The sequence below is a fragment of the Ovis canadensis genome, chromosome 3 (genome assembly GCF_042477335.2).
Source record: "Ovis canadensis isolate MfBH-ARS-UI-01 breed Bighorn chromosome 3, ARS-UI_OviCan_v2, whole genome shotgun sequence".
NCBI classification, from domain to species: domain Eukaryota; kingdom Metazoa; phylum Chordata; class Mammalia; order Artiodactyla; family Bovidae; genus Ovis; species Ovis canadensis.
This window is the reverse complement of record NC_091247.1, coordinates 231,109,103-231,134,369: the sequence shown is the minus strand read 5'-3', so window position 1 is coordinate 231,134,369 and position 25,267 is coordinate 231,109,103. Positions and strand designations below refer to the sequence as shown.

At 60.4% G+C, this 25,267-nt stretch overlaps 1 protein-coding gene across 2 annotated transcripts; it reads left to right on the top strand.

Moving 5' to 3' along the window:
- The first annotated feature begins 174 nt into the window (after positions 1-174).
- IL17REL (interleukin 17 receptor E like) lies at positions 175-24,585 on the top strand. 2 transcript variants are annotated; one of them, XM_069581802.1, is made up of 17 exons: positions 188-368; positions 3,457-3,484; positions 16,434-16,583; positions 16,742-16,848; positions 17,088-17,202; positions 17,452-17,496; positions 17,739-17,875; positions 18,124-18,195; positions 18,277-18,331; positions 18,844-19,007; positions 19,077-19,121; positions 19,406-19,463; positions 19,662-19,834; positions 19,997-20,077; positions 20,262-20,319; positions 21,481-21,624; positions 21,711-21,837. In XM_069581802.1, the coding sequence occupies exons 1-17, from the start codon at positions 267-269 to the stop codon at positions 21,734-21,736; spliced, it is 1,560 nt and encodes a 519-aa protein (XP_069437903.1). In that variant the 5' UTR covers positions 188-266; the 3' UTR covers positions 21,737-21,837. The 2 variants fall into 2 exon arrangements, with proteins under 2 accessions (XP_069437905.1, XP_069437903.1); XM_069581804.1 differs by lacking the exon at positions 21,481-21,624 and having other exon boundaries at positions 175-368; positions 21,711-24,585.
- Positions 24,586-25,267: the final 682 nt, after the last annotated feature.

Genomic DNA, 25,267 nt, shown 5'->3' with positions numbered 1-25,267 from the left:
CAGGGGCACCCAGCCGTTGGAGACACCGGAGCCCCACAGTTCCAGGATGTCTCCTCTGACAGCCTGGAAACTCCAGGGCGTCTGGCCAGGGGCCAAAGCCCGCAGGCGGAAGTTGTGGGCTGTGGCTGTGGCCAGCCCACTGGGAGGGGGAGTGTCTGCCCCAGGAGCGAGCTCACTCCAGCTGAGCCACAGGCCGGGAAGGAGAGGCACAGTCGCCACGGGCCGCCCCTCGCGCCCTCACTTGGCGGGCACCTTCCTGCAGCCAGATGCTGGCCGGGCGCGCCGTCGCCTTGCTCTGCCTGACCTGGGGCGCCTACCAGAGCCTGGCCATCCCCAGGGTCACGGAATGCGGCCTCTCCTGTCCCCAGGTGAGCCTGCCCCTCCTGGACTCTCCTCTGAGCAGCCTGGCCCACCTACACACGCTACTCAGAGTGACCAGCAAGGGGCCCGGGGCCCGGGGTGGTGGGTGGTCAGAGGCCCGCGGCTCCCCAAGGTGGTGGCCCAACCCGTGGCGCCAGTCATGGGAAGCGTTTGCCAGGAGCGCGTGGGGCACTGAGGCCCCGTGAGTGTCCTTTCCCGGGGAGCTGTGCAGCGGCAGCCTCCTGTGTTCACAAGGCCGTTTCATCATCCGGGGTGCAGGCTGGGGTGGTGTCTGGGCTTGTGTGGACACCCACCTAAGGAAATGCCGTGGGCACCGAGCTCATTCTGGGCAGGCAGGTGCCGTGGGGCAAGGATGTGGCTCGGAACGTGGTGTCCCGGGACTTTCACTGTCCCCACAGCGCCCTAGCCAGCAGCACCTGTCCTCGGAGGTCCCCCAGCTCAAGACTGGGGAGGCTAGCCGCTGCAACGGGCTGGGGAGCCCCAGGCATGGGCCCTCCTCCAGGTGGGGGTCAGCGGGGACCCAGGGAGACGCAGGGCAAGCAGGCTCAGGGAGCAGTGGCAGCTGGCGAGAGAGCTCGGGGGACCCTGGGGCACACAGTCAGTGTGCCAGGCACGCTCTCCAGGGCACGGCGTGCGTCTAGCAGAGGGTCAGGGAGGGGCAGGGCGGGCTCAGGGGGCCAGGGGTCAGGCAGAGCCTCAGAAGCAGGACTCAGGTCCTGTGTGCAGGGACCCATGGTGGGTCCTTCTGGCTCCTGGTGGGACTGGTGGGTGCAGAGGGAACAGCTGGGCTGAAGTAGGGGTGGGGCCTGGACCCGCCCGCGGGGATGGTGGAAGGGTGGGCAGCTTCAGGAGCACTGCGAGGTGGAGCTAGGACTGGGTCCCAGACCTCAGGGAAGGAAGAAGCCAGGATGAATCTTAAGACGCTGCTGTAGCGCCTGGGCCCAGGCTGGAGGCGTTCTCTGGGCTCAGGGAGCAAGTTTTCAGGGAGGAAACTCCGTGAAATGTGGGAATTTTGAAATAAGGGGTTTGAGAAGCCCACCAGACTACGGAGAACTGGTGCTGGGACAGCAGGGTGTGGGGGTGGAGTCAGGGTGAGGCTGCAGGGGTGTGACCGGCCCCCCTCCGTGGGATGGGCGCGGACGGTGCAGGAGGGGCTGTCGAGGGGAGAGGCCAGAGGAGACCCCCACCCCGCCACGGGCCCCCACCGCGGAGAGGGCGCGACCGGGCACCGCCTTGGCACCCAGCTGGGGCGGCGGGATCAAGGGCGGGAGGCTGGGGTGGGGGTGGGGGAAAGAGCACGGACCCAGCCAGGAAGGCCGGGGGAGGGGCCCGGGGGGAGGGGCCTGGAGAGGGATCCGGGGGAGGGGTTGGGAGAGGGGCCGCTGGAAGAGGGGCTGGGGGAGGGGCTGGGGGAGGGGCTGGGGGGCCCGGGGGAGGGGTCAGGAAGCCCAGGGTGGGGGCTACCTTGGGTGCCTCTGGAGACACCCCACCTACACGGAGACCCCCGCAGCGCTCTGGGCCGTGACAGCCTTCAGGCAGGGCGGGGCCAGGAAGGCGGGGACAGGCACAGCTGAGCACAGGGCGCCTGGGGGTGGGGCAGGGGGCGGTCAGGGCCCCTCCTCAAGCACCTAGGAAGGACCTTGTCCTCCCCACCCGATGGGGCGGCAGGGTGAGGACCAGGCCCGCTGGTCCCCTCCCCACAGACCCCGCCCTTGCCGACCCACCTGGGAAGCCCCGAGAAGCCCAACATCGGAAACCCCCGCGGGTGGGGGGTAGGGCGGGGCAGCCGCTTCTCGGTCCCGCCGCACCCCACCCCACAAAGGACAAAGACCGGCCCTCTCCCGCGTCCGCCACCCCTAGCTCCCCCGGGCGCCACTGTCCACCGGTGCTCTCTGACCTTGACCTTTGCCCCTGCTGGTCCCTGGGCAGGGAGAGGGGTTCTGGGCACCCAAGGTCCAAGCACCAGACCTCACCCAACCCCACCAGTAACCCGGGGCAGCGGCTTTGTGGTCCTCAGGCACAGGGTGGTCTCCAGAAGCGGGCTGTGCCCCAGGGCCAGGACACAGGTGTGCCTCAGCTTCTCCACTCCCTGGAGCCCCGCCGGCTTGGGAGGGGGTGGACTCAGGCCACAGGGTGCAGGGTGCCGGCTGGCTCCAAGGCTCGGGGCTGTGGGAGGAGTGGGGTGGTCAGGCGAGGCTGTGGCCCAGGCCCACTGCCCCCTTGCCTTGCTGGGCCTGCCCTGTGCCGCCCGCTGGCCCCTGGGCCGCTGGACTGGCCGTCTCACCCTCCACCCATCTGTTTGGTCAGGCTCTGGGCGAGGCCCCCAGGCGGGTGCAGCCCCTTTGCCCAGCTGACCCCCCTGCTGCCCCTGGTCACCTTCCTCAGCCCGAGCACCACGGGCAGGCCCCTGGGGGTCACCTCAGTGGGGTTTGTGTGGCTGGGGGCTGAAGGCCTTATTGTCTCAAGGGGCTGTCGTGATCAGAAGACCGGGTGATGAGGGGTGATGGTTAAAAGGCTGGGGCAGACGAGGTGCCTGGGCAGGGAGAGGGGACCCAGAGTGTGGGGCTCAGCCAAGAGTGACCCGGTTACCCAGATAGTAACATCCGGGGTCACTGGGAGAAGCTTGATGCCATCCTCGCAGCTTTTCTATAAACCTGAGATTACTCCAAAATGAAGACTATTTAGGAAGAGGTGTAGCGCTGGAGATGGACCCCCCAAGAGTGCCTGCCCCCCAGACCCAGGGGAGAGGAGCAGACCCCTGCCCCCCACCCCGTGCTGGCAAAGAGCCCCCACCTGTTGGAGCGCCCTGCCCGTGAGGGGGCCCCCACCCTCCCGAGCCCCTTCATCTCCCACCCTGACCCGAGGCGTCACTGCCTGGCCTGAGCCGGGTCCTTGCTTCCTGCTGCCTCCCCGCCCGGCCCCACGCCAGCAGCTCCGGGCGGTCCTGCGGTGCCTGGAGTGCCACGTGTGTCGGGGTGGGCCTGAAGGCCCAGGGGCGCAGGGCGCCGGGGTGGGGTGCCGGGGCGGCACGAGGCGGCCCGCCGGCCTCACTCCCTCTCCGTGTTCTGTCCGCAGGGCTTCGCCTGCAAGAGCCGCGTGAACCGTGAGTACATCTCAGGAGGAGGACGCGCGGCCCTTCCGGTCCCCGCTGACACCCCCTCCCGCCTCACCGGGCAGAGTGCCCTCCCATCCCTGCCGCCGCCTGGGGCAGGAGGGCACAGCCCCCCTCCACACCCAACTGCAGGCTTGTTGGACGTGGGAGTCGCGGTTTCCTATGCTATTGGAATTTGCTGCTTTGCGAAGTGGACCCGCCAGTCTCCACCTCACCAGCAATACATGGAAACCTCCACCTTCTCATCACATGCTCCGTTTTTGCCTACCGTAATACAATATCCTATTTTAAAAATAGCTTTATTGTCTTTGCAGACACTTTATGTTTTATTTTAAAAGGGGCTTAAGGGACGCAGTGGAGGAGGGCATGGCAACCCACTCCCGTATTCTTGCCTGGCGAATCCTATGGACAGAGGAGCCTGGCAGGCTACAGTCAGTAGGGTCGCAAAGAGTTCGATGTGACTGAAGTGACTTTAGCGCACATGCGTGCAGGGATGAATAATAAACAATAAGAAGAAGAAGGATAAAGCCACCGCCAGAGCCTTCCTAGAGAAATAAATGCTGTTTATGTCAGGAAGACACAGTTCTAGACATCTTTGTAGGCAAATATACTGTTCCTGGATAAACAGATGACAAAAATTTTATAAAAGTGAAATTACTTCATTCCATTTAAAATCAGTATTTAATTTAATTTGATTTTAATAGGAAAAACCAAAGAAATGGCTAAACGTTAATTGAATGCTTCTTCACCTCAAGAGGGGTTACTTCTCAAGGACCCCCAAGGTTAAGGTGTGAGATGAGACAGGACGCGGACCCGTGAGCCGACGTGTGCCCCCGCCCAGGCAGGCCCCTGTCACTGGTGCGTCTGACCGCAGTCAGTGGTCGTGGAGTTGAACGGCATCGGGTCACAGCCTGTGCCTGGACCCTCCCTGAGGGTGAGAAGCCCGAGGCGCCCCCGGCTAGTGTTTCTGCTGAGGGGCCTGCAGGCTCCTCTCCCGCCCGGGCTGGGCCCTTTCCTGGATCCCTATGAGCTTCCGACCCAATGACGCGGTTGTCCGGTAACCTCCAGGAGCGTTTCCCGTCCGCCCGAGCGCAGGCCTCCTCTCTGATGACGCCACCTCTGCCCGCGTCGCCGGCTCCCTCCGTCTCTGTCTTTCTCCGGGGCTTCTGCTGTGAGCATTCCAGGCCAGCTCGCCTCCCGGTCTGCGCTTGTCTGCCCCGAGATGCGCTCTCTGGCCCCTGTGCCCCTCGTCTCCTCTGAGCCCGCTGCACTGTGACCGCCGGGCTGGGCCGCGTGTCCCTGCCGCCGTGTCCCTCGCGGTGGGCCTCCCCTCCGTCCCGCCACGGCGCTTTCTCCCCTCCCACGTGCTGCCTTCCCGGTCCCCTCCTTCCCTCCCTCTCTCTCCTCCTCTCCTAGCTGTTTTAATGTTTTCTACATCGTCTGGGACGTTCTTTCAGTCTTGGTCAAACGTGGGCAGCTGCCTCTGGACCCCCTTCTCACTCACTGACCCCAAATCCATGGTGTTTCCCCCGCAGACCTGCTGTGTGCAAGGGCCAGATGTCCGGAGGGCCCCAGACATGCTGGGGGAACTCGGCCGGGCAGGTCCTGGGGGTGGTGGGGGTGCGGGGAGGGGCCCTCGGCTTCTAGGGGACCTGGGGGCTGTCACGGGCTCTCTCCCTCCCCCTCCCTTCCCTCGAACCCCAGTGGGAGACGTGATAATGCAGGACCCCACCCGGCTTCCTTCTCTCCAGATGGGGGTGCAGAGGGGGCTCGCCACGGATTCCCGGGCTTTGTCCCCCCAGCAGGGCTGCTGGGGGCGGGGTCACCAGGCAAGGGCACAGCTCAGGTCTGGGTGACACTCCGGCCTGGCCCACGTGCTCGGCCCGCTGCGGGGCAGTTCTCTGGCTCGGCGACCTCTGAGGGTTCTGGCAGGTATGGGGGGTACTTTGTGAGACACACTCCTGTCTCTGTTTGTGTGTCTCTAACAACACTGAGACCTGTGTGGGCTCCTCCCGGGGCGACGACAGTCACCCCGCGTCACAGACAGCTCTTCCCACTGTCCCTCCTCCTCAGCCTCGGGCTGAGAGTCACACGCTTCGGTTTCGATGCAATAGTATTCACACGCCTCCCCTTTCAGGGTTTCGTGAACTGGGGGGGATCTTTTCAGAAGTCTTCCCCATTCTGAGGTCATCGCGACTTCCTCCCTGTACTTCCTCTATTTCCATATTCAAGTTTTGTTTCTCAGATTCAGGTCTTTGACTCATCGAGCTCTGTTTCTGTGTGCTCTGAGGCAAGAGCCCGACTGTGCTCTTCGCTGCCTGGAAACCCGGCAGTGGCCGCACCAAGTGCTGGACGCCTCCACCCCCACCCCACCCGTCGTCAGACTTCCACACTGTCCGGGCGGTTCCCCGACGGCCTCTACTCCTGAGTGAGGCCACCCTGAGTCCTGGGGGCCCTCCCTACACACCCCATGCTGTGGACCTGCATACTGAGCCCCTGGATGAATAGATTTAAGCTGGACACTGACTTCTGCTTGAGTTCTTTCCTAAATTGTCCTGGGAGATGACAGCGTCGTTGAGGCAGTCCTAAATACAAGAGCAAGGAGGGCATAAAACAGAAGCGGGGTCCAGGCTCCAGACCCCAGAGACAGGCCCCAGGGCCCCAGGTGGGAGGGGCAGCAGAAAGCAGAGGGGAGTCTGAACCCAGCAGGCAGTGAGCGCCACTGGCGAGCACCCAGCACCTGCTCAGGGTCCCCCTGGGAGGCGGCCCTGCACAGAGAAGCTACAAGAAGCTTGAGGACAGCAGCGGCAAAAGCAACTGCAGGCGGATGAGGCCGAGTGGAAGGAAGAGCTAGGAAGTTCAGTTCAGTTCAGTTCAGTTCAGTCGCTCAGTCGTGTCCGACTCTTTGCGACCCCATGAATCGCAGCACGCCAGGCCTCCCTGTCCATCACCGACTCCCAGAGTTCACTCAGACTCATGTCCATTGAGTCTGTGATGCCATCCAGCCATCTCATCCTCTGTTGTCCCCTTCTCCTCCTGCCCCCAATCCCTCCCAGCATCAGAGTCTTTTCCAATGAGTCAACTCTTCTCAAGAGGTGGCCAAAACACTGGAGTTTCAGCTTTAGCATCATTCCCTCCAAAGAAATCCCAGGGCTGATCTCCTTCAGAATGGACTGGTTGGATCTCCTTGATGGTCTTGATCCCTGTCTCCTGTACAATGTCACGAACCTCATTCCATAGTTCATCAGGTACTCTGTCTATCAGATCTAGGCCCTTAAATCTATTTCTCACTTCCACTGTATAATCATAAGGGATTTGATTTAGGTCATACCTGAATGGTCTAGCGGTTTTCCCTACTTTCTTCAATTTGAGTCTGAATTTGGTAATAAGGAGTTCATGATCTGAGCCACAGTCAGCTCCTAGTCTTGTTTTTGTTGACTGTATAGAGCTTCCCCATCTTTGGCTGCAAAGAATATAATCAACCTGATTTCGGTGTTGACCATCTGGTGATGTCCATGTGTAGAGTCTCCTCTTGTGTTGTTGGAAGAGGGTGTTTGCTATGACCAGTGCATTTTCTTGGCGAAACTATTAGTCTTTGCCCTGCTTCATTCTGCATTCCAAGGCCAAATTTGCCTGTTACTCCAGGTGTTTCTTGACTTCCTACTTTTGCATTCCAGTCCCCTATAATGAAAAGGACATCTTTTTTGGGTGTTAGTTCTAAAAGGTCTTGTAGGTCTTCACAGAGCTGGGAAACCAGACCGCAAAGCACGTCCATCCAACAGCGACAGCAGAGGGCGCTGTTTGCAGCAAGGAAAGCAGAGCCCAGCCTGTGGCTGAAAGCGCGGAAACTGTTCAGGGAACCGTGGCCAAGGGGGCCTGTGGGCACAAGCCCAGGCGAGCTATGATAATAAAAAGAGAATGAGGGACAGAATGAGGTCCCGACAGGCAAAGGCAGTGCACCAGAACACCCCAAAACCCACAACTGCAGCTGTTCATTTCACAGTGGCTTAAAATAGCCAGTTCAGACTCCCTGCCACCCCATGGACTGCAGCACGCCAGGCCTCCCTGTCCATCACCGAATCCTGGACCTCACTCAAACTCATCTCCATCAAGTCCATGATGCCATCCAACCGTCTCAGCCTCTGTCGTCCCCTTCTCCTGCCCTCAATCTTTTCCAGCATCAGGTCTTTTCAGATGAGTCAGTTCTTCACATCAAGTGGCCAGAGTATTGGAGCTTCAGCCTCAGCATCAGTCCTTCCAATGAATATTCAGGACTGATTTCCTCTAGGATGGACTGGTTTGATCCCCTTGCCATCCAAGGGACTCTCAAGAGTCTTCTCCAACACCACAGTTTAAAAGCATCAATTCTTCGGGGCTCAGCCTTCTTTTTGGTCCAACTCTCACATCCATACATAACTACCAGAAAAACCATAGCCTTGACTAGACAGACCTTTGTTGGCAAAGTAGTCTCTGCTTTTTAATATGCTGTCTAGGTTAATCAGAGCTTTTCTTCAAAGGAGCAAGCATCTTTTAATTTCATGGCTGCAGTCACCATCTGCAGTGATATTGGACCCCAGGAAAATAAAGTATGTCACTATTTCCATTGTTTCCCCATATATTTGCCATGAAATGATGGGACCAGATGCCACGACCTTCGGTTTTTGAATGTTGACTTTTAAGCCAGCTTTTTCACTCTCCTCTTTCACTTTCATCAGGAGGCTCTTTAGTTCTTCTTCGATTTCTGCCATAAGGATGGTGTCATCTGCATATCTGAGGTTGTTGATATTTCTCCCGGCAATCTTGATTCCAGCTTGTGCTTCCTCCAGTCCAGCATTTCACATGATGTACACTGTATATAAGTTAAATAAGCAGGGTGACAATATACAGCCTTGACGTACTCCTTTTCCAATTTGGAACCAGTCCATTGCTCCATGTCCGGTTCTAACCATTGCTTCTTGACCTGCATACAAGTTTCAAAGGAGGTAGGTGAGGTGGTCTGGTATTCCCATCTCTTAAAGAATTTTCCACAGATTGTTGTGATCCACACAGTCAAAGGCTTTAGCATAGTCAATAAAGCAGAAATAGATGTTTTTCTGGAAATCTGTTGCTTTTCATATGATCCAACAGATATTGGCAATTTGATCTCTGGTTCCTTTGCCTTTTCTAAATCCAGCTTGAACATTGGGAAGTTCTCAGTTCACGTATTGTTGAAACCTGGCTTGGAAAATTTTGAGCATTACTTTGCTAGCATGTGAGATGAGTGCAATTGTGCAGTAGTTTGAGCATTCTTTGGCATTGCCTTTCTTTGGGATTGGAATGAGAACTGACCTTTTCCAGTCCTGTGGCTACTGCTGAGTTTTCCAAATTTGCTGGCACTTTAACAGCATCATCTTCTAGGATTTGAAATAGCTCAGCTGGAACTCCATCACCTCCAGTAGCTTTGTTCGTAGTGATGCTTCCTAAGGCCCACTTGATTTTGCATTCCAGAATGTCTGGCTCTAGGTGAGTGATCACACCATCATGGTTATCTGGGTCATGAAGATCTGTTTTGTATAGTTCTTTTGTGTATTCTTGCCACCTCTTAATATCTTCTGCTTCTGTTAGGTCCATACCATTTCTGTTCTTTATTGAGCCCATCTTTGCATGAAATGTTAGAAGACTCAAGAAAGTTGATAAAGATGTTAAAGAACAATAGGAACAAAAGTTAGGAAATTTCAGAAATGAGGTGACAACACTTGGGCTTAAAAATAAAGGAAATATCACTGCAGAAATTACGACTATGTTAGAAGTAGTGAATAGACCCAATACTAAATGCCTTGAGAGAAATAGAAGATGAAAAGGGGATTTTTTTAAAAATCAGAAACAAGTGTCATATTGTGTTTGAGTAGACTTCAGGTGGTGGACAGGGAGGCCTGGCATGCTGTGGTCCATGGGGTCGCAAAGAGTCAGCCATGACTGAGCGGCTGAACTGAACTGAGCTGTTAGTACAGGGAACTATATTTAATATTCTGTGATAAACCACAATGAAAAAGAAAGCTTTTTTAAAAAATAATGTATCTATATGTATAACAGAATCACTTTGCTATACAGCAGAAATTAACACAACATTGTAAATCAACTATATTTCAATTAAAATGAGAATACAAGGGACTTCCGTGATGGCACAGTGGACAAGAATCCAATGCAGGGTTCAATCCCTGGTCCCCGAAGATCCCACGCGCCTCAGAGCAGCGAAGCCCGCGCTCCACAGCTCCTGAGCCGGCGCCCTGGGCCCCGGGCAGCGCAGCTCCTGAGCCGGTGTGCTGCAAGTGCTGAGCCCTCATGCCCTGGAGCCCGTGCTCCACAACCAGAGAACCCAGAGCAACGAGCAGCCCACACACCGCAGCAAAGAGGAAGCCCCACTCACCACACTGAGAGGAAAGTCTGCGCACAGTCACGAGGATTCCATGCGACCAAAAATAAGTGAAGAAATGAAAATGTTCAGAAAAGAATACAAGTAAGGTTGGAAAAGAAAAAGAGTCGAAAGAGATGAAATGCCGAGTCAATAACAGAAGATGCCGCAGATAGACAGAGAAAGTCCAGAGTGCGGGCGCCGTGAGCCCCTGGAGAAAGCCGAGCCGCAGAGCAGAGGCGCAGAGCTGCAGCTCCGGGACAGCAGACAGCCCCAACACGAGGTGTCGAACTGGAGAGGAACAGCCCGGAAGACTCAACGTGAGAACCCACTCAAGCAAAATGGGTGGATGTTAAAGTGAAACATCTTTGGGCCTCTAAGCAAAAAGAACTTAGCAATTCAAAATGGAAAGGAAAGTACATCCGATTTTTCAAAGAGCTACATTTTACCCCAGAAGAGCGCGGACAGCAAAACCACAGCGCTTCGTTTCATGACGATAGACACGGTTCTGCGTCATGATCGCGAAACTCGCTAAGAGGCCAGACCTTAATTAATCCAACCACAAAAAAGAAGCAACAATTATGGGACTTGATATGGCTGCTTTTGCTACAACAGCAACGATGACAGCAGATGAATGCACCGAACCAGCACGCTGTACTCCTTAAGTTTACACAATGCTATGCATCAAACATATTTCCATGAAAGGACACTGGCCCAGGCTGGGACTCAGGGGCTCTTGTCCCAAGGGCCCCTCCTAGGGAAGGAGCATCAACCACGAGGCCCCGGGAGGGGTCAGACGGGAAACGGGGTGAAAATCTAACGCAGGGCTGTTTGCAACGCTGAGAACACGAGTGGAAGGGGAGGCGGTGCGGTATTCACAGCCGAGCGCCCGACCATGGAGACCAGCCGGTCGTGAGCACCAGGAGAGACGGGGACGAGTCTGTGCAGACAGGTTTCCGCCCTCTCCAGCCCACCTAGCGGGGAGTGCTGCGGCCCAGACACAGTGTCGGGGGCACAGTTTCACGCTGCTCTCCCCGGTGTTCTGAGCACCGAGCCTGGAAGAAAGGAGGTGCTGAGGCCCTGTGCAGAAAGCGCAGTGGACCTCCGTTCGGAGTTGGCAAGCAGCAGGACTGCCCGAGGCTCCGCTCTAAACCCACGGTGGCCCTGTGGAGGCTCCTGGACCATCGGTGGCGTGTGTCTCTTCCGGCCCTCCCTCTGGGTGCTCTGTTTATCTCTCACGCGTCTGCTCCAGGGAGTTCCCTGGCCGTCCAGCAATCAGGGCTCTGCCTTTCCCTGCTGGGGGCCGGGGTTTGTCCCTGGGAGAGAACCTAAGATTCCACAGGCCACGCAGTGTGGCCAAAAATGAAAGTCTGCTCCGTGCCCCTGAGAAATGGCTCTTGGCCATCCCCGGGCCGAGGATTCAGGCAACTCCCCTCAGACCGGGTTCCTTTTGTTTCTCGGTGAACCAGGAGTGACCTGTGACTATCGGGACCATTTCTAAGTCGTGGACTGAAGTTCCCTGGATCTGCCTGGGTGCAGACCAGCGCCGGGAGCCCGCAGAGACTGCAGGCTCTCCAGGAAGCTCCCTGTCCCTGCCCTCCCGCCGGGCCAAGGGTGGGAGGAGGCAGCAGGTTTCTCCGAATCGGGGCAGCCCTGGGCCTCCCGGTCTGGCCGAGCCTCAGTGTCCTGCCCCCCCGCTTCCTCAGCTCTCACGGGGTCGGGGAAGTTTTTTCACATGTATGTTTTCACACATATATGTAAGTTGTCTGTGCCTATGTTTCCCACATGTATGTGTTTACGGGTATGTTCCACGTGTTTTACATGTATGTTTTCACGTGTATGATTTTACATGTGAGTTTTTAACATGTATTTTTTTCCCTCCAGCACTGTTAGCTGTTCTCAGTAGAACCGGTCCAGACAGCACAGGCTCGTGTGGGATGCAGAAGGAAACCCCGACGGGTTTTCAGACGCACAGAGCCCTTCCTTCTCCTGCCCTGCCAACGCGCAGTTAAATCCCCTCCGTATCTTACCAGCTCCTGTGTTCATGACTCCCTTCGTAACCCACTTCTTCCTTCTGAGTTCATATTTCTCCTTTTTAAGATGCAGCCGAGGTGGTAGGCCTTCTCTTAGTATGCCTCTGGTTTATTGTGATGGCTTTAAACCTTCAAATGAGATCAAATGTATTTACTTCTCCTTAATCTTTATGAAGAATTTGGGGTTCACAATGCCTTCCACACAGTCACAGTGAGGTTGCTCTGCACAGCCTGTGGGACCTTAGTCCCTGAACTAAGGACTGAATCCATGCCCACGCAGAGCAAGCGCTGTGCCCTGACCACTCACCCAGCAGGGAAGTCCGTCACATCACCTTCTCCCATACACCTTCTGTGCTGTGAGCTTAACTGGGGACAGGAGCCTGTTCTTACTTTTATACAAGCAACTTCATGGCACCCGCGGTCGCCCTTCCCTTCTGTGGCTCCACCCTTTTTCCTTCTGACTCTGATCCTTTTCTTGACTGGCTGCAACAGGTCCTTGTATTTCTCCAGAAAAGGTCAAAAGACGCCGCCTTCTCATTTTCTGCACAGAGGAGGACGTTTCCACACATACGAGGGACAGCCTAGATGAGAGAGGGTTCTGAAGCGCCAGGCTCCGAGGATGGCCTCTCAGCAAGGCAATGTCAGGCCTGGGGACACAGCTTTCCTCACCCTACCCCCACCTTGCCGGACTAACCCCCCACTCCCGGGCTTGCCCAGGAGCCCCTGGAGCCAGACCAGGACTCGGCCGCCTCCTGCAGGCAGCCTCTGCTCCGATTCCAGCCACAGCCCTTGGGAACTGTCCCCCCAGGAAGCTCTGAATCGCCCATGTGACCCCACACCTTGGGTTCATCAGCCCCAAGGCAACAGCAGGCCGGGTGTGTGGTGGGGGCCAGGCCGGGGCAGGGGACCATTCCCAGCTCTGACCAGCGGGGAGGATTTTACCCCCGTTTAGAACTGCCAGCACACATGGGTAGGAAAAGGCAGACCAACTACTCGCTTACTTTGACCACCTGATGTGAAGAGCCGACTCACTGGAAAAGACCCTGATGCTGGGAAAGATTGAGGGCAGGAGGAGAAGGGGATGACACAGGATGAGATGGTTAGCTAGCATCACCGACTCAATGGACATGGGTTTGAGCAAACTCAGGAAGACAGTGAAGGACAGGGAAGGCTGGCGTGCCGCAGTCCATGGGTCGCAAACAGCTGGACACAGTTTAGTGACTGAACAGCAACAGCTACCTGCTGGCTTTATTATTTCTAAACCTCCATCATCTGGGGCGGTGGAACCCGCAGCCCCATCCCCTCCACGTGGAGGACAGGCAGACGTGCTGTTGGTTTCCTCGTTGCTGAATCTGGAAAGTTCTTACAGGTTCTGAACACATGCTCCTTAACAGGTGCGTGATTTGCAAATATCCCCCCCCACCCCACCCCAGTCTCTGACTTGTCTTTGACAGACAGGGAGACAGTGGACACAGTGGCCGACTTTATTTTTCTGGGCTCCAAAATCACTGCAGATGGTGATTGCAGCCATGAAATTAAAAGACGCTTGCTCCTTGGAAGGAAAGCTATGATCAACCTAGACAGCATATTAAAAAGCAGAGACATGACTTTGCCAACAAAGGCCCGTCTAGTCAAGGCTATGGTTTTTCCAGTGGTCCTGTATGGATGTGAGAGTTGGACTGTAAAGAAAGCTGAGTGCAGAAGAATGATGCTTTTGAACTGTGGTGTTGGAGAAGACTCTTGAGAGTCCCTTGGACTGCAAGGAGATCCAACCAGTCCATCCTAAAGGAGATCAGTCCTGGCTGTTCATTGGAAGGACTGATGCTGAAGCTGAAACTCCAATCCTTTGGCCACCTGATGCAAAGAACTGACTCATTTGAAAAGACCCTGATGCTGGGAAAGATTGAAGGCAGGAGGAGAAGGGGACGACAGAGGATGAGATGGTTGGATGGCATCACCGACACAATGGACATGGGTTTGGGTGAGCTCCGGGAGTTGGTGATGGACAAGGAGGCCTGGCGTGCTGCAGTCCATGGGGCCGCAGAGAGTCGGACGCGACTGAGCGCCTGAGCTGAATTGAACTGAAGGTCATAGAGATTATTGAAAATAGGTTTCTTTTTGAAAGTTTGGTAGTTTAGGGTTTGCACTGAGTGTGACAATCCACTTTACGTTCTGTGAGAGCTGGGGTCTGGAGCCCATTGTTTTCCAGTGGACACAGAGCTGAGCACCATTTGCTGGAACGACCGTGCATTCCCTGCTGGACTCGCAGCATGGTTGCCAAGAGTCAGGCACGCAGGCCTGAGCAGGGGTGGGACGCTAGGCTGGTGGCTTTTGTCTCTCAGTCCTGGGGAGTCTTTCCTATCATCATCTCACTCGCATGGCTCCCAAAAGAAGTCTGCCTCTCCCGTGCCTTGGTTCCGCTGTGCCTCACGCGTCTTTTCCTCTGGTAGCTTTACAGTTTTCTCTTTACTCTGGCTTTGAACAGACTGACTGTGGTGTGCTTATAATTTCTTCATGTTTCTTATCTTTCACTGGGCTTCTTGGATTTGTGAGTATATAGTCCTCACCAAGCTTGAAAATACGGTGGACTGTGATTTTCACCTGGCTCACAGACGGCTCAGCGGTACAGGATCCACCTGCCGGTGCAGGAGATATGAGAGGCATGGGTTCAGTCCCAGGGGCAGGAAGATCCCCTGGAGGAGGAAACGGCACCCCACTCCAGTGCTCTTGCCTGGAGCCCATGGGATCGCAGAGGCGGTGCTGTGTGGCTGAGCACAGAGGCACACTGGATATACACTTCTTTCGTCACTAATACTCTTGAGTCTTTTCTGGAATACAGTCCGCTTACTTGGAAACAGGTTAATCTTTCTGGGGTCTCTCTTTCAAGATCTGTTAGACGAGATCAGGGCAGCGCTCCACCCATGGCTAGTTATTTCTCTTACAGAAACAAGACCCTTGCGTCTGCTGCACCAGGGCCCCGTGAGGCCCTGGGTCTGTGGTCTGGCTGGGAGCAGGGACACCCCAGATCCACGGGCCGACAAGACTCTGTCCCCAGGGTCCCTCCGGCTTCTTCTCTTCCTGCAGCTCCTCAGTCCACGTGGGCATCCCACTCCTTCAAACACTCACCCTGCTCTCTGCGTCTCGGTCCTCCTGTGCTCATCCTGCAAACTCTGGCCACTTCCGGCCATTTGCCTCTGCCCAGATCTGCCCCACTTCTTCTCTTGGGGAGGTACCTTGGATGCTGTTACCCTATCCCCGCCACCTGGCAGCACCCTCGGGACAGTGGGCACGGTGAGGCTCCCGGGTTGCCCCCTCTGTGGGCATCGCCGTCCTGGCTTCCTTGCACCAGTGTTTTGAGATCGCACTTCACCTGCTGTCCAGGCTGAGCTCCGTGACTCCAACTTGACCTCCATCTTGACCTCAGCGGGGCCCACAGCTCTGGTTTCTTTCCCAGGAACATTTCAGACCTCACAGTTTCTGCTGCCTCTCTGAATCACGTCTGATCTGGTCAGGTCAGGGCTCCGCTGAGCGACGGGCCAGCTCTACTGGCTGGGTCTCAGCAGTGGTGCCTCGGCCCCCTTCTCCAAGGTCTGGGAGCCCAGCCACCAGTGAGGGGGGACCCCTCACTCCAGCTCCTTGTGCCACGGGGGGAGACGGCCTTGGGTGCACCCTCTGCCCTTCCCCCACCCTCGTGCATTCAACCGGTCACCCTGGTCCCCGTGTCCCCCTCCCCCTGAAGCCCAGGAGGGGCCTTGGCACCTTCGTCCTTTGCTTCCCCTTGGCCGTCAGCCTGAGGGCGGGTCTTCCTGCCACGCTGCTTGGGGTGTGCCTGCACCCTGGGCACCGCTGAGCACACATACCATCTGACACGTCACCTGGCTGGGACGCCAGGCCCTGAGTGCCAGAGGGAACCTGGGCTGCCAGCTCCATGGGGTGCAGGGCTCTCCGGGGCATGGTGGAGCCCGTGGAACTAACCCCATTGACCTTGAAGCATCTGCCTGAAGATTGGGCAGAGCCAAGACTGAAAACACCGCTCAGCCCCGGAGCCTGAAAGTGAGACCCCTGCTGCCTGCACGGTGCCCGGTCCGGCCCCCGCTTCCAGGGCCCTGACCAAGGCCGTTGGGGCCAAGCCATCTGTGCCAGTTGCTGCCCATGGACAGGGCTTTAGGCGGCAGGGGCCTCAGGCCCAGGCCCGGGTGCCCCCTGCAGACCTGTGCTGCTGCTCATCCTTGGAACCCATGGGGCCAGCCGGCACGCCTGGCGGGGGCGCCTCCTCTGCCTCTTTGCTGGCCAGGCGGGGGCCCTACTCCTGGGCCCAGCAGACAGCTCTGCACAAGGCTCAGGTGGGCCCACCACTCTTCCAGGGCCTGGCTCTCTGATGGCACTGAGGAGAGTAGGGAGGACCCCCCCACCATTTTGTGCAGCAGAGACCCAGAGCCACTCCCCACCCGGCCACCCACAGGGACTAGCCCAGGCACCAGCAACCCTGGCACTTAGCCTCCCTCTCCCCCAACAGGAAATATTTTCAACAGCTTCTGCCGGCAGCCCCCCGTGTCCATGCCCAGGTCCGTCCTGGGGTCCCTGGCGCTCTCCACCGCCATGAAGTGCTCCCCACCCGACGGCTGCTCCCTGCTCCTGCGCGTCAATGCCTCCCTCGCGCTGCACGGTGACTGTGACGGGGTCACTCCTGGGTCATGGGGGGCTCAGGGCTCCTTTTCTTCCCATGTCAACCTGACGGCAGGCTAGGGTGGGGCAGAGAGACCCTGCTCACTGCCTTCACAGGGGACAGCATGGTCTGACAGCCTGCGGACCCTCTCTCCACAGAGAGCCTGCAGGGCCTGGAGGTCTGCTCCACGAGCCTGGACACCCAGGAGACGCAGTGCCAGACTGTGCAGGTGTCCAGGGCCTCCCGCCAGCAAGCAGGGCAGCAGGTGAGGCCAGTGTCTGACCCGGACCCTCAGGTCCAGCCCCAAGCCTGTGCCCGGCAGCACAGCTGTCCCCTGGCCAGTTCTCGCTACCCTCCCCGCTCCACAGCCCATCCCAGCCCATGGACGGGGCACCCCTCCTCCCCTACCCCAAACTCTGGGTTCCAGCTGTGCAAGGTGGAGCTGGCCTGGCCAGGGGTAGGGGGTCAACACCCAGGTCCACAGCTCACCCCGTCCCTGCCCAGCTCCAGGTGCGCTTTGACTGCTTTGAGGTGGCCGTGGCCCAGACCCTCTACGTCACCCTGAGGACTGTCCCCCACTTCTGCGGGGTCCAGCTGGGCCAGCAATACCACATGGAAGGTAGGGACCAGGGAGCTGGCGTGGGCACTGCCCTCCAGCCTCCTGGAGGGAGTGGTGACTGCCGTGGGGCAGGAGTCACCCAGGCAGCAGGTAGGCCATGCGGGACAGGTCCCAGCAAGTGTATTTTAATTCTGGGTTGCTGTCTCCCCGGAGGGGTGGGCTTCTGGAAACCACACCAGCAGAGGCCCGGCTGGGGGTGGCCCCTGGGGCAGAGTGGGCTGGGCACAACACTTCCCTTGTCATTCGCAGACTGCAGAGAGGAGGACGTGGGGAAGAATGTGCCTGACTGCTTCGGTGAGGTCCCTCCCCAGGTGGGACCCCGGCCTCGCTGCTCCTGGGAAGACCCTTGGGTGGTGGTGGGCACCCACAGGCCTCCTACCGGGCTCTTCTGGGAACTCACGATGGTCCTCAGGCAGGCAACTTCCAAGACGCCTGGGTCTGGCAGGAGTCACCACATGCAGGCTGTCAGGACAGCTGGAGCCCTGTGCCTGGTGACCTCTGGCCCCAGCGTGACCCCTCCTCCTGCCCTCCTACAGCTGAGAAGCTCTCCTACTGGGTGGACCGCAGCCGCAAGGTCATTCTAGTACAGGTGCCAGAGTCGGGGGGCCCTGACTACTACGTGCGGCTCTGTCTGAAGCGGTTCACCTGCGAGGACGCGGGCGCCCCAGTGAGGGTGAGCCCCAGCCCCCGCTCACAGTCCCAGCCCCGCCCCCTGTCCTCCCCTGCCGCCCCGCCCACAGCCCCGGCCCCGCCCACCAGGCCCCGTCCACCAGCTGTCCCACCTGCTGCCCTGCCCACAGCCCTGGCCCCGCCCACAGCCACAGGCCCACCCTCCCTCTGTCCTCCCCTCCCGCCCCACCCCGCCCACCAGGCCCCACCCGTTCCTGTCGCCCCCGCCCACGCTCCTTCTCTCTGATGCAGGTAACAGGGAACAGGGTCTCCCGGAGGGTCTCTCTACCCTACAGCCAAGAGTTGTCCTGTCTGTGCCTTGAGGTCAGTAAGGGTGCGGCCTTGACACGCGAGAGTGGACGAGAGGATGGGCCGACTCTGTGCTGATCCCAGCCCCTTCCGTAGGTCTGGTCGGCGACCCCTGATGCGGTTCGAATCCAGACCTGCCCTTTCAAAAATGGTGAGTGCCCTGCTGTGCCCGGGAGAGCAAGGAGGGAGGGGTGGGAGATGGCGAGTCAGGGGTCCCCAAGGATGGGGCCTGCTGGTCCAGCGCACAGGGCTGACGCAAGGAGGGCTGAGAGTAGCGGGGAGGGCCAGCCTCAGCGCCTGAGACAGCTTCGGGCAGTAGGTCGTCAGAGCTGTGTTCTGGGCAAGCCCTCCAGGTGGTGGAAGCCCCGCGTGGGTGCAAGCGTCCATGTCAGGCAGCGCACAAGCACTCGCGGGCGCCGTGGCCTGGCCACCTGGGAGAGCCAAGGCCACAGCGGGAGGGGGAGGGGATCCTCCCCGAGGATAAGGGGTGTTCATCGACGGGGCACACAAGCGAACTGGGTGGGGCCTAGGTCTAGAGCCACGGGAAAAGATACCTGCCCAGGACCCAGCCTGCCCATCACTGAGCAGATGCTGGGTCCGGTGGCCTGTCAGCAGCTGGGACAGTGTCCCTCTGACTCCAGCCCTGGGGGAGGGTCCCTGCAGTCACGGAGAGCCTCCCGGACGCCATCCACTACCACCCGGGGAGCCAGGCGCTGAGCTGGGAGCCCGCCTGCCCCGTGAGAGGCCGTGTGAGCCTGTGCTGGCAGCCAGGGCCAGGGGCCCACTGCCTCGAGCTGAAGCATTCAGGCCGGCCAGCCCGCGGTAGGGTGAGTGTCCCCCAGGCAGTGATGGGGGCGGAGATGGATGGCCAGAGCCCTGACGTGAGCTCCCCCCAGGTGCAGTACCCGCTCGTGGACACACAGCCCCAGCTCTGCCTGAAGGTGAGTGGGCTGGACCACAGCCTGCCTCGTGCCCTCCCGGGGCTGGCGGAGGGATCTGAGGAGCCAGACAAGGGACCCACGGCATTGGGGCAGGGGACCCACAGCCAAATGTCTCCCTCCCTGGGCCTTGCCCAGCCCCAGGGTCCAGCCACCTAGCAGCCCCTCTAACCCCTCCTGGGCCAACAGTGGGAGGTGGGGGTTTGTGAGCAGTCCCAGAGGGCCGTGAAGGAGGCCTGCCTGTCGCTGGGCGCACAGCCACACCCTGTCCCCCGGCCTCCCGGCAGTTCTCCACGAGCCTGGGTTTCCAAGTGAGGTGCCCTTTCAAGCAGCCGAGGTTCCCAGGTGAGCCCTCCAGGGGACGGGGCCTCCAAGGGGCGGGGCCTCCAAGGGGACCAGGGCCCTCTGAGGGGTGGGGCCCCAACAAGGGGGGCGGGGCCCTCCAGGGGGCAGGCGGGGGGCTGGTCAGGGGCCCTTGCAGTGTGGCCATAGCCAAGATGGTCAGCGGTGGGTGGGCGCTGGGCCTCACCCCTGCCCCCGCAGCCTGGAAGATGGCCGTCCAGCCCTCGCCCGCTCCGGGCCACCTCCGGGTGGCCTTCTTCTCGTCCAGCCCCGCCCGCTTCCAGGTGTGCCTGTGCCACCAGGGGAAGACGTGGCCCCCCGCCTGCCGCCGACTGCTCCAGGCCACCCCCGTCCCTGCGGCCTCTGTGAGCCAGGTGGGGCAGGCCCCGTCCTGGCAACCCGGGGGTGGGGCTGACCCCCGACCTTCCTGCAGTCAGAGCTAGTCCCCACGAGGGCGGAGGGTGGCGAGCACCACAGTGACCTGGAGGAGCCTGGTCTGTGCCCCCACTGCCTGTGACCGGCCCCTCCCCCGCCAGGGTGACTCTGCAGGGGACCCTGCAGTGGCCTTTGTGGATATTCCTGGGGATGAGGCCTGTGCACCCAGCACCTGCATCCAGGTAGGTGTACCGCCCTGCCCAGCCTCCGCCCACCTCCCAGGAGCTGCCCAGGACCCTGGGCTGCTCTGGGAGGTCCCTTCAGCCCCACAGCCTCTCCGGATGGTGCTTCTGGGGAAGGAGGGGGCGTGCAGGGTGGGCTACAGGCTGTGCTGACCTGCTCTCTCTGCCCTGCCCCTGCCCGCAGGGCAGGAGGACCGATGTCCAGTTCTCCGTCCCCCAGCAGCTCTGTGGGCTCCAGTGTGGTGAGTGAGCGGGCCAGGCCTCAGCGGGGACTGGGGCTGGGAGGACAGGTACTCAGGGGCTGTCGGGGGCCAAGGGCTAGACCCCAGACTGGCCCGTAGCAGCCCTGTCTCCCACCGTCAGGATGCGGGGGACACTCTGCACAGGAGGTGGAGGACAGAGGGGCCACCGCCTCAGCGTCAGGCCAGGCTTCTGAGCCTTGACTTGGGGGATCAAGCTCCTCCAGGGCCTCGCACTGGGTCAAGGGTGTTGTGCCCTCCTCCCTGAGTGTCCACCACACTGACCTGGGCTCTGGTTCCAACTGCCCAGAAACTCGAAGTCCCCGGCCCACCTGTCGCCCACCCAGGAGTCCCAGACTCCTGGACTTCAGACTTGGCAGGATCTAGAGGGAACCCTAAACCTACGGGGCCTCGGTGTGGCCCAGGGGGTGACTCCTGCCTGAGGGCCTGGGGTAGGGGGGCAGTGAGTGGCACAAGGGCAGTGGGAGTGAGGAGCAAGCACACTCATCTTCAAGTGCAAACCTCTGCCAGTGCTGAAAAGCAGACAGGAAGAGGGGTGCCTGGGAATCCAGCGCTCTCACCACCCCGTCCACTGATGGGCAACTGGGCCGGTCTCGAATGGCCTCTGGGCGCAGCTGAGTCTCAGCAATGCCAGGGCGCCCCAGTCCCGCCCACCTCCCCTGGCAAATGCTCCAGGGCCTGCATCCACTTCTCCCCTTACCCCACCCCACCACAGCCCCCACCTCCCCGCCCCAGCGGATCGAAGGGGCGGGGCGATGGTCACCCCTAAGAGCCTTGTGTCTGGACCGGGGCTCCGATATTTGCCAGTCAGATGGCATGGTGGGTGGCCTGCGGCTATGACTGGAGTGCCATGCTGGGTGAGTCCCAGGGTCTTGTGATCAGTGAGAGCACCTGGGCCCAGCTGGAGTTGGGCAACCTGGAAGGATACTGCTCCAGAGATCAGGGTAAACTCCCCCGAAGATGGACGTTTGCCTGCTGACCGGGCACTGGCTTGGCAGGACAGGGCAAGGGGCCCTGAGAGGGTGGGGTCTCATTCCCTCTCCTGCTTTCCACCTCATAGTCGGAGGTGGGCTAGGGGGGCGCGTGAAAAGTGAACGTTGAAGTGTTAGTCGCTCAGTCGTGTCTGACTCTTTGCGACCCCAGGGACTGCCGCCTGCCAGGCTCCTCTGTCCATGGGATTCTCCAGGCCAGGATACTGGAGTGGGCTGTCATTCCCTTCTCCAGGGGATCGTCCTGACCCAGGGATCGAACCCAGGTCTCCTGCACTGCAGGTGGACTCTTTACCCTGTGAGCCACCAGATGGTTGAAGGGTGGGGGGTCTATGCCCCCACACACGGCTTGCCTGAGCCAGCCCCCCATTCCTCTCTCCCCAGCTGCCACCCAGGGGACAGCCGCCTGAGGCCAAGTATCTCACCAAGAAGACACGGGTGCCAGGTCCAACTGCAGGGATGCAGCAAGGGGCCAGCTCACGTCTTGACACCCCAGGCCTCTGTCGCGAAGGCTCGGCCTCAGGGCATGCACTGAGGGTCCTCACCTGGCCCCAGACTAGGGGCCTGTGTACCTCTCGGGTCTCCAAAGGCCTGCAGCTACTTGGGCCCTTGGACGATGCCAGGACTTTGGGTCAGATGAAGGACCTCCAGCCCCTCCTGAACCCTGTGTGGGGCCAACAGAGTGGCTCCATGGGCAGCCCCTTCCCCAGATGGCCCAGCCCCTGATGCATCTGTCTCAGCCTGGCCCAGGCTCCCTCTGGACCACCTGGGGTCAGGGCCAGCATCCCTGGCCCTGAGCACAAGGTTCTCTGGAGTGCAGGGTGTGACCCCACCCTTCCTGGAACTGACCAGGTCTGGGGGGCCAGGTCACCCACACACGTGCTGGGGTCCACACCCTGGGTGCCCCCACTGGCCCCCACCCTTCAAAGAGTCTGCTAAGAACCTGAGCGCCCACCACCCCAGCACCCAGCCTTCACCCTTGCCCCCAGAGCTGGACCACCTTCCTCTCCCCAGGCCCCTAGCCAGGACAGTGCGGTGAGGGACGGCCACTCCGTTGGCCCCAGGGGCCAGCTGCCAGGACGAGCCATTCTCAGACGCTCTGCACCCCCTGAGGTCACCACGCGCCACCTGTGCTCAGGAGCCACAGGGCGCCCTCGGCCCTGCCAGCCTCATTTCTGTGTCCCAGGCCAGCGGTCGCCCAGCAGTCTGCCGGCTGGGCCTGCCCTCACGGGACCCCCCTGCCAGCTCACAAGGACCCCCGGGCCGCCCCTGCCGGGCCGCTGTCTGGAGTCACCTTCACCTGACTCGGGGCACGCGGGGCACGCGGGGCCGGGCCCCGCCCCTGGCCTACGCTGGGCTGCGTCTGCGCATGCGCACCCCCGCCCCGCCCCCGGCCTGGGCTCTGCCTCGTTAGCGGAACACAGGCCCCTGGACGTCTCGTCACCGCTCCCTTAGTGGGAGCTGCTGCCCGAGCCGACAAGATGGGTCGGTGGAGCCCACATGCCCCCTCACTGAGAAACTCTTGTCTGCCTGGCTCGCCGCTTCCCTTGAGGACAGGGAAGGGGTCGGCAGGGCCAGGGAGCCCTCATGGGGACTGGGGGACCACGGGGCCGCGTGTCCCCCCTGAGGCGGGATGGAGGCCGTGACTGCAGCTGGACCCCTGCCCGCGGTTCGAGAGGGGCTGTCGCGCCCCCAGCCCGCAGATCCTGTTCCCCCACCTCGGCCAGGCCTGGCCCCCCGCGGGCTGTGCTCTGGGCTCACGCAAGTACTCCTGCCGTGCTCTGGAGACCCCTGTCTGCCCCAAGTGCCCCCTCTGCATCAAGGCACAGAAGGAGGTGGGGACCAAGGTCCCCACGCCACAAGTTCCGGCTTCTCACGCCTGGCCTGCCTCGGGGTCCCTGCCTGTGCACAGAGACTGCGGCCCTGATCCAGCGCCTCCCTCAGGAGGAATCCTTGACCTGGAGGGGTGGGGAGGTGGGTTGGCTGGCGGGGTTTGGGGGCTGGGTGCTAGAAACTGAACAGATGCAGGCTCCTCCACTTCGCAGCAGCCCTGGCCATCCCACGGGGGGAACCGGAAGCCCAGACAAGGGGAACAACTGCGCTCCTCTCCAGGACTAAGGACCTGCCTGGCCACAGGGCTGGGGTGGGGACGGGTGCTCCAGGGTCCCAGCTGCCCCGCTGTCCAGGACGTGCTGCCCTTGCATGGTGGTGGCACTCAGCCCAGGGCTCTGAGCTGGGCCGTCCACGCGCACCCGGAGCCCCGTGGCCTGACAGGCATGCTGCCGCGGCCAGTGAGAGGCCTTCAGCAGGACCTCCCCTCCCCAGCCCGGCCACACCTCGGCAGGAGAGCACCAGTGCGGTCAGGCCCCAGGGCCAAGGATGACCGGTTCCCTCCCCGCCCCCGCCCCCCAGAGCTCACAGGTAACCCGGGTCTGTGTGCCTCACCCATTCATCCCCTCATCCCCCCAGCAGTCCCTGAGCACCCGCTGGGCGCCACCCTCTCCCAACACCAGGAGCACACAGCACCGGCTCCGGGGCTGCAGACCACGTCTGCTCTGCCCTGAACTGCGGGGCCCCAGGTCAGGAGTCTCAGCCCTAAAGCCCGGGCAAACAGCCATCAGTCACCTACCTGGAGCTGACCTCTGCATGGGGAAGACAGCTCACAAACAGCTGAGCCTGTCACTTATGTGAGTGCCTGGTGTGAGAAGGCAGAGGCCGAGAAAGCAAACAGGAAGTGCGTGTGTGTGGAGGGGTGCCATTTAGAGCAGAGTGGCCCCCAGTGTGACCAAAGAAATGGGTGATACCTCGGAGTTGCTCGGATTCAACGTTCTTGGTGGTTCGAGGGGCATCCTAGTTTGCAGGAACGGTAGCTTGTGTAGAGGGAGTGGGCTGCTGTTGTGAGCTGTCTTTTGCAGTGAGGAGTGTGGAGCGGCTTGTCTTTGCCTGCTCTCTGCGCCTGGAGGTCAAGCCGAGGCCAGGGTTTGGGTGTCCAGCTGGAGTCGCCAGAGGAAGAGGGGGCAGCGGGGCAGGCAGGGCTGGGCGCTGAGTCCTGGCAGTGGGGCCTCCGGACAGCAGTGCCCACGGTCCAGGGGCATCTCTGGAGGCAGGTGTGCACCCAGCCCCCAGCAACAGGTGCCCCCTTTCCCCTCTTCCGGTCAGAAGGCGAAGGGCGGTCGTTCCTGAAGAACCTTCATGAGTACAACTTCCAGTAAGATTTTGATGATTTTAATTCTTTTAAAATGGATGCTTATTACGTTGAGACGACTGACCCTTTTTTTCCTAAAACTCTTCATTTGCACGTCTAAACATTTTTCCACGCTTCCCTGGGCGCCACTGACACAGCCTCGGGATAGGGCACAGAGGGTGGTGGGGCGGGTGTGAACACGGGCCCTACTGGAGAGTGGGCTCCAGGCTGGGCGCCCGCCCCCCCGCCCCCGCCCCAGGCCGGAGGATGCAGCGTCTGGGCGCGGGGCGTGCGGGAATGGGCTGGGGGCGCGCAGGAGGCTGCGAGGTCCGAGGACCGTCCAGCGAGCGAGGACCGTCCAGCGAGCGCGGACTGAGAGGGAGTGGGACTTGGGAGACGCCAGGGACTCATGACTGCTGTCGGGTAGGGACACTGGGGGCCCGTCTGGCCCTAGGGCGTGTGCGCAGCCGTGACCCCTGGGGAGGGCGTGTGCCCAGCCGTTGGGAAAGAGGCGCTGGGGGTGACGCAGCTCACCGGGTGGGCGCACCTGCCTCTGCGCCGGGAAGTGGCACCTGGCGCCTTGGGCGAGCGGCCCCTGCAGCTCCGACCTGCGCGGACGCGGGCTCAGCCGCGGGAGGACCAGGGGTGGGGGGCAGAGTCGGCAGCCACTGATACCCGCAACCTCAAGTTCTGGTTTCCGCCGGGGGGTGGGGGGCGCTGGCGGCCTGCGGGGGAGCAGGTGGGGAGGGGAGCAGCT

Coding starts and splice junctions, on each gene's coding strand:
- IL17REL (XM_069581802.1), top strand. CDS start 267: ATGCTGGCCGGGCGCGCCGTCGCCTTGCTCTGCCTGACCTGGGGCGCC. Junction 18,332..18,843: donor GACCTGCCCTTTCAAAAATG/GTGAGTGCCCTG, acceptor GGGTCCCTGCAG/TCACGGAGAGCCTCCCGGAC. Junction 19,835..19,996: donor CTGCGGCCTCTGTGAGCCAG/GTGGGGCAGGCC, acceptor CTCCCCCGCCAG/GGTGACTCTGCAGGGGACCC.